Source organism: Colletes latitarsis, chromosome 8 (assembly GCF_051014445.1).
Source record: "Colletes latitarsis isolate SP2378_abdomen chromosome 8, iyColLati1, whole genome shotgun sequence".
Lineage (NCBI taxonomy): Eukaryota > Metazoa > Arthropoda > Insecta > Hymenoptera > Colletidae > Colletes > Colletes latitarsis.
The window spans coordinates 4,969,138-4,976,808 of record NC_135141.1 but is presented as its reverse complement, the minus strand read 5'-3'; the positions used below and the strand labels follow the sequence as shown (position 1 = coordinate 4,976,808).

Here is a 7,671-nt window from a genome sequence, read left to right as displayed (position 1 = left end):
ATCTCCTCGGTCACCTCGTCCCTGAGGCAACTCAGCCTCACCGACGGGCTCATCGCCCCGCCCACCTCGACGACGGCCTGCCCCGTCCTCTTCCTCTTAGAGCCTATGTGGCTCGTGCTGGAGGAGAAGGACGAGACCGACGCCGTCTCGTCGTCCTCCTCCACCCTCCACGAAGCCGGACCTGGCGCTGAGTGTGGCGCGAGCGCCGCCACCCTAACCCCAACCCCGTCTCCGTCCTCCCCAACCGACAAAACCCGCCCCATCCCCATTTTATTTTCTGTGTCCATAATAATCCCACGAGATGGTCGGAAATAAAGGTCCACCCGGGCAGAGCCGCCTTACCCGGGTAAGCCTAATACTCCGGGGGTTCGGCAGGTTCCCCGGAGGTGGTCGCTTGGGATTGGGCCTTCTCCCCCAACCATGCATCCCATCGCCGCGCACCATAGCTTAGGATTGGAGGGCGATTTTATAGAGTCGCCATACTCGTGGCCCAGGCGGTTAAGCCAAGACCCCCGTTCCTCCTGCCGTCACGTACCATTCACAAAACCAATGGGGAATTATGAATGGGTCGTTGTGACGACCAACAGGAGGCTTACGGTGTGTGTATGACTCGGGTACCCCGGGTTCGTTAAGCCCGTACTGCAGCTGAAAGGCTGGCAGCCCCTGAGGGGAAGTTTGCAGGTCTTGGTTAAAATTAAAACACAGTACGAATAACAGGTATTTATGTTAGACTAAGCAATTAATTACAGTAGTGTTTAGTGCAGTTAGTTCTTATATTAATTTCCGCGGCGAAGAATACTCTCTCTCACTATGCCAGTTAAGATAGCACTGAACTCGCGGTCCCCGCGCAGAGGAGAGGGAGAGCTCTCCTCTGACGGGGGAAACGATGGATAGACCTCTTTCGGTCTTTATTTTGATAGGTCTTAGCGGCCGATAACTTAGGTTTCTAACATTCCCGCCCGCCTTCGTCCAGCAGACGAATAGATGTGATAGGCGCGGTTAAGTGATTAGTTAATCGCGAACTGGTGTCTTTGGATAGAGGCAGAGTTTTGTAACAGGTCGCTTAATGGTTGAGAAGGGAGTCTTCACCAAGACAACTCGGACCCGGCCGTCATCGCCGGGATAAGTTGGAAGGATTCGTCCGATTGGCCATTTGGTGGGTGGCGTGACTTCGGAGGTGACCAGGCAAAGATCCCCGGGTTGCACGTTAGGTTGTGGTTGTGACCACTTATGACGAGACTGCAAGCCTTGTAGATATTCGGCTGCCCAGCGCTTCCAAAAGTGATCTCGCATTCGCTGCAGTAGCTGCCAGCGTGTTAGGCGAGGTTTTTTCTCTTCCGTGAGAGACGGTTCGGGTACTGCTGTAAGAGGACCTCCCACTAGAAAGTGACCGGGTGTTAAGGATTCGTTGGCTTCAGTGTCAACCTCCAGAGGCGATAGCGGTCGAGAGTTCAGGCAGGCCTCTATTTGTGCGAGAACGGTAGCCATTTCCTCATACGTAAGAGGCGTGTCCCCTACTACTCGCCGAAGATGGAATTTCATCGACTTCACCGCCGCTTCCCAGATACCCCCGAAGTGCGGTGCAGCAGGGGGATTGAAGTGCCAGGTGGTTCCATCTTGAGCGAGAATACCTGCCAGTTTTGCCCAATCCAAACTAGCGGCTGCAAAGAGTCGCCGAAGCTCGCGATCAGCACCCACGAAGTTCGTACCTTGATCGCTGCGAATAGATGAACAATTTCCGCGTCGTGATACAAAGCGTCGGTACGCTGCTAGAAAGGAATCAGTGGTATAATCTGTTACAAGCTCTAAATGTACTGCACGAGTCGCTAGACAGACAAAGACAGCGGCATAAGCTTTTCGTGTGTGGTAACCTCGGCCCGGATTAGTTTTTATAAGAAACGGTCCGGCGTAGTCAACGCCAGAATTTGAAAATGGTCTGGAAGGTCTTACTCGAGTACTAGGAAGGTCAGCCATTTGTTGATGAGAGGGTTTAGTACTCCATCGCCAACAAATGATACATGAGTTTATAAAAGTGCGTACTGCACGTCGTCCGGAGAGAATCCAGTAGCGTTGACGTAATGTTCCCAAGGTAAGCTGTACTCCACCATGAAGAGTTTTCTCGTGAGCTTCGCGAATTAGTAGTATTGTAAAATGCCCCCTTGCAGGTAGTATAATAGGATGCCTTTCTTGGAAGTCGAGAAGTGAGTGTTTTAACCGTCCGCCGACTCGCAAAATTCCCTCTTTGTCTAAAAAGGGGTTTAAACGCACTAAGGGGCCTCGGGAGATTGCAGCGGATTGTTCAAGAAGTGATTTTTCCGTGAAGAAGGCCGTCGTTTGAACGCTTTTGATTAAGATGTGTCGGGCATCATGCAGTTCGCGCGAGCTGATAAATTTTGTTTTCGCTAGAAGATTGAGTCTCTATTGACCGTTTGCGGAGACGTAAACACCAGATCGTAATTTTACAGAGTATTTGTATTGTAGAATAACGACCTATGAGGTTTTCAATAAAGGAGGTACCAGAAAGGACAGAGCAGGAAAACTTTGTAACACGAGCCTCCTGTTCCGTAACCAGATTTGTTAGAAGCTGGTTATCCAAATTATAGTTTCGGCTAGATAGAAAGGAAGGTCCTTCCCACCATAATTTGAAAGATGTTAGTTTATTTCCAGATAACCCGCGAGACGCGGCGTCAGCCGGATTGTCGCTAGAGCGTACGTGACGCCAAGTTGCTTCGGGTAGTGTTGTTTGAATTTCGGAAACACGGTGGGCAACAAAAGTTTTCCATTTTTAACAGTGCTGTTGAAGCCAGCTAAGAACGATAGAAGAGTCAGACCAGAGATGAATATCACTAGTGGGTAAGTCTAGCGTGGTTTTTATAGAATGCATTAGTCGAACCAGCAATGTGGCGGCGCAAAGTTCTAGTCGCGGCAATGAGACTTGCTTAAGAGGCGCGACGCGAGTTTTTGCTGCAATTAAATTAACGCGAGGTCTCAATTCTGTTTGTCGCGGAATAACTCTCACGTAGATAACCGCCGCGTAAGCTTTTTCAGAGGAATCGGCAAACCCGTGTAACTCATAATTTTTATCATTGCTCGTGATCCCAATCCAACGAGGTATTCGCAGATCAGGAAGAAAGTTTAGGCCAGAATGGTAGTTTAACCAATAGGTTCGTAATGTTTCGGGAAGCAAATCATCCCAGTTTAGCTTGAGCAGCCATAATGACTGCATGAAAATTTTTGCTACGATAACTACGGGAGCTAGAAGACCCAACGGGTCATAAAGCCCAGCTATCTCGCTAAAGACCGATCGCTTAGTAATGGGGCCAGATTTATTACGAGGTCGAAAAGAAACCAAGAAGCAATCGGAGGCAGTGTTCCATTTCAGACCCAGAAGAGATGAAACTCCATCGAAATTGCACGAAAGGTCAGAAGAGGAGGCAAGATGATCGACCGATAGAGTTTTTAAGAGTTCAGGTTCATTGGATGACCATTTTCGTAATTTGAAGCCGCCCGCCCTCAACAACGCCAGCAATTGTTGTTGAAGTTGACCGGCCTCTTCCAGCGTGTCTGATCCCGAAACCACGTCGTCCATATAAACATCGCTTCGAAGACAACGAGCAGCCAGTGGATATGCCTCCTCTTCGTCCCTGCTCAATTGGAGAAGTGTACGAATTGCCAGGTATGGAGCGCAAGCCATACCGTAAGTGACCGTTCGGAGCCTATAGCTAGTTAATTGCTCGCCGGGATTATCTCGCCAGACGATTCGTCGCAAGTCACAGTCCTTCTTCTCCACAAGAATTTGGCGGTACATCTTTTGCGCCAGCGAAGTAGTAAGGATAAGATTTCGGAGAGAAGATTAGGATCCGTGTGAACCAGATCGTTTAAAGAAGTGCCCGATGATGTCTTACATGAAGCATTAAAAACTACTCTAAGTTTCGTAGTCGAACTAGATTCGCGTAGCACGCCGTGATGCGGCAGATAATAAACTGGTCCCTTATTGGTTAAATGGTCTGAGATGCGCTCCATATGGCCGAGATCCTCGTACTCCCTTAAAAATTCGCGATAGGCGTTTTGAAACTTAGGATCTGCATCAAAACGTCTTTCCAGTTTGGAGAAGAAGGAGCTCGCGGCCTTCTTACTCTCACCCAATTCAGCGGGCGAAGATTTTAGCGGTAAAGAAACAATATACCTTCCAGATTCATCTCGCTTATGCGTTCGAGTGTAATGATCCTCACATGCTTTCTGGTCTTCAGTCAACGAATTAGAAATTGAAGGAACCTCCTCGGTTCTCCAGAAACGAGTTAGAGTCTCAACAAGGTTTGCTTCTCGAATGGAACACTGCAATGAGATAGCATAGTGAGTATTATTTTCCAGCTTGCTTGATTGCCTTAACGGCCCAGTTAGAATCCACCCCAGCGAGGTGGCTTGAGCGATGAGAGTATTCGGTGGACCTTTTTTCAAGCCAGACCTTATGATTTGAGCATAAATATCAGCTCCCAGAATTAAGTTGATTCTCCTCGACGAAAAAATATGAGGATCGGCCAGTTCCAGTCCATCTAAATGTGACAGGGCAGAAGTGCTAGAAGATTTCATCGCTTGATAGGATGACAATCGAGGAAGTATATATGCAGAAAGGTTATACGAGATCGAGTTATCTAAGCGAGAGTATAACCGAAGAGAGACCCTACCTTTTGTATAAGTTTGCGTCTTACCGACGCCGACAACAGGAATTTTCTCCGGTATTCGAATTAAGTTTAAGATCTGAGCCACTCCGCTCTCCTCCAGCAACGAGACCTCTGAGCAGGGATCAATTAAGGCTCTTACGGACACCCTTTTTCCCTGGTCTGACTCCAGCACAAGTTCAGCGGTAGCAAGCACAACGGAGACTGGCGAGGTTACGGAGCAGGAAGTCGTAGCGCAGTGAGCTACCTTTCCAGAATATGAGGCCGTCTGCTCTGTCTGCAAGTTCTCATTCGATTCTCGATCTCTTTCTGAAACCTGCTTGGAATAAGAAGCATCAGCAGCAGTAACTTGCTCGAAGCTAGAATGAAGTGAGGTATGATGCTTACCTACGCAGAGTTGACAACGTTTAGTAGACTTACAAGCTAACGAAGAGTGAGGTGCTAGACAATTATAACAAAGACGCTTCTCTGTTATCAGCAGCTTCCTCTCTCGAGGATTTAAGTTCTTATAGGTAGGGCAGAACAGGATGAAGTGTTCCTTTTGGCAGATGAGACATCGACAATTGGCTTCTCCAGTAGTGTGTGTCGCGTACGCCTTTAGACGTGGAGTAGTATATAAGGGTGTCTTCTTTTCGTGTCGCAGGACTCCGGTCTTCTCTGTGGGCGCCGCAGGTGAGCTGGACGATCCTTCCACCGCTTCTAGGGCGCGCAGTTTTGTAGTAAGAAAGGTTCTCAGTTGTTCGAAGGTTGGAGGTTCAGAAGTGGATCCGATGGAAGTTTCCCAGCCCATTCGAGTCCTTGGATCCAGCTTCTCGGCCGTTATGAAGACGAGCCAGTCGTCCCATTGCCGGACTGGTCGCTTCAAGGCCTCCAAGGCTTGGACTGCGTCCGTCGTGCCGTTCAGGAGCTCCTTCAGGGCTCTAGATGATTCCCTTTTTATAGGTTGTTGGGACATCAGAGAAGTCAGTTGGGCGTGGATCAGTACACGCAGATTTTGATACCGTTCAGTTATTGTTGTCCAAGCTCGTTCGAAGTTATCGCCAGTGACCGGTATATTTTGTAGAAGTAGCGCAGGTTCGCCAGTCAGGCTGGTCTTTAAATAATGCAGCTTTTCAACAGGAGAGAGAGATACATTGTCTAGAATAAGCGTTTGAAATAGATCGCGAAAATTTGACCAACTTTTATAATCGCCGGAAAAACTCGGCAGTGCTATTTTTGGTAGTGATCGAAGCGACGAATTACAGTGAGATGGTTCGGGCTTACCCGTTGTATATTCTTCCTTTAGATCGAGTAGAATCGCTTTTTGTTGAACGTACGCCTCCTCGCACTGGCCGATGTAATCTAGTTTAAAATACTGATTATCGGGTTCGGTCTGCGAAAAAACATCGATGAGCTGATCGTGTGCTTCGAGAAACGTGGCCCAGTTCTTTTCTATAAGCTCCAAACGCGATGTAATAACACCTTTAGTTAGTTTGGCCGCACCCACTTTTCGCATATTCTCAACTGTAGAACGAATACGTTTGAATAGATCGAGCTGTTTCTTAACGTACTTCTCCATGTTTTGGTTTCCTTGCGGCACAACAGATATGTATAACGACTCGTTAGATGTATAAGGTTACAACAGGTGTTTATCTCGATTCTTGTGGCGAAAATATCCGGCTCGAAGGACCAATGTTGAAGTTTGCAGGTCTTGGTTAAAATTAAAACACAGTACGAATAACAGGTATTTATGTTAGACTAAGCAATTAATTACAGTAGTGTTTAGTGCAGTTAGTTCTTATATTAATTTCCGCGGCGAAGAATACTCTCTCTCACTATGCCAGTTAAGATAGCACTGAACTCGCGGTCCCCGCGCAGAGGAGAGGGAGAGCTCTCCTCTGACGGGGGAAACGATGGATAGACCTCTTTCGGTCTTTATTTCGATAGGTCTTAGCGGCCGATAACTTAGGTCTCTAAAATCTTTGTTTATGCTGCAACTTTCTTATAGTTAATTAAATCAGTTAGGTTATGAGAATATTCCCATTTTTTATATGCAGCTCTTCTTAGTCTTTTGAACTTATCACATTCCAAGTCCCATCAAGGGACAGGATTTCTATGTCTACGAAGATTTACTCTTTTCCTTTCAGGAGTGTTGTGCTTAATAGAATTCGTTAGTACATTAATAAAAAATTTATATTTTTCACTAGCAGTTAAAGTGTCATAAAGAGGATCAAAAAAATCAACATAATGAATATCTAGGTATGATAGGGCACCGTCCCAATCAGTGCGAACAGAATCAATTTTAAAAGATTTTCTATAATAATAATTTTTTTCGACCAAAATGTCAAAAAAGATAGGATAATGGTCAGAACCTAGAGTTTCATCAGAAACCTTAATGTTAATTTTATCTGCAATATTCATAGATGATAGGATGAGGTCAATATTAGACTTATTATTCCTATAAAGATCGATATGAGTGAATGAATTTGGGTTATGCAGAAATAAATCATTATTATCAATAGCCTGCAAAAGCCTTTCACCATTCTGGTCAGTAATGGAACAATTCCATATCCTATGATGGGAGTTAAAGTCCCCCATGAAAATACAATTGTCATTTCTTCCAATATTACTAACTAGTTGATCCCATTGAGATTGGGAAAGAACAGAACCTGAAGTTCTATAACAAGATATGATCTTTAAAGGAGGATTAATATTAGTTAAATTTACGCCACCAATTTCGATGAAGTCATGAACTGAAATTAAATGATTTATCTCTGAAAACGCAATGGACTTACGTATAAGAAAAATAATGCCGCCTCCGCGAGAATGCAATCTATCACGTCTATATGCATTAAAGCTTGGAAACTTTAAGTCTTTTTCGGGAGTCAACCACGATTCCACACACACAAATATGTCTAAATTTTTTAACAAAACTTCAACTTCTTCTTTCCGTTGTATGATGCTTCTTGCATTCCAGAAGAACAGACGTAAATTTGAGGAGCTGCGACTACGT

General features: G+C 45.8%; 1 protein-coding gene across 1 annotated transcript; it reads right to left on the bottom strand.

The window, feature by feature from the left end:
* Positions 1 to 1,011: 1,011 nt before the first annotated feature.
* LOC143344506 (uncharacterized) lies at positions 1,012 to 3,808 on the bottom strand. The gene is made up of 2 exons (XM_076770623.1): positions 3,486 to 3,808; positions 1,012 to 1,717 (listed from the first exon to the last, which is right to left on the bottom strand). Exons 1-2 carry the CDS (start codon positions 3,806 to 3,808, stop codon positions 1,012 to 1,014), a joined length of 1,029 nt encoding a protein of 342 aa, XP_076626738.1.
* Positions 3,809 to 7,671: the final 3,863 nt, after the last annotated feature.

What these genes read in the sequence shown, in the direction of transcription:
- LOC143344506 (XM_076770623.1), bottom strand. Translation starts at nt 3,808, where the DNA reads ATGTACCGCCAAATTCTTGTGGAGAAGAAGGACTGTGACTTGCGACGA. An exon ending in GGCTTCAAATTACGAAAATG is followed by an intron (nt 1,718 to 3,485) that starts GTCATCCAATGA and finishes ATCTATTCGCAG; the next exon opens with CGATCAAGGTACGAACTTCG.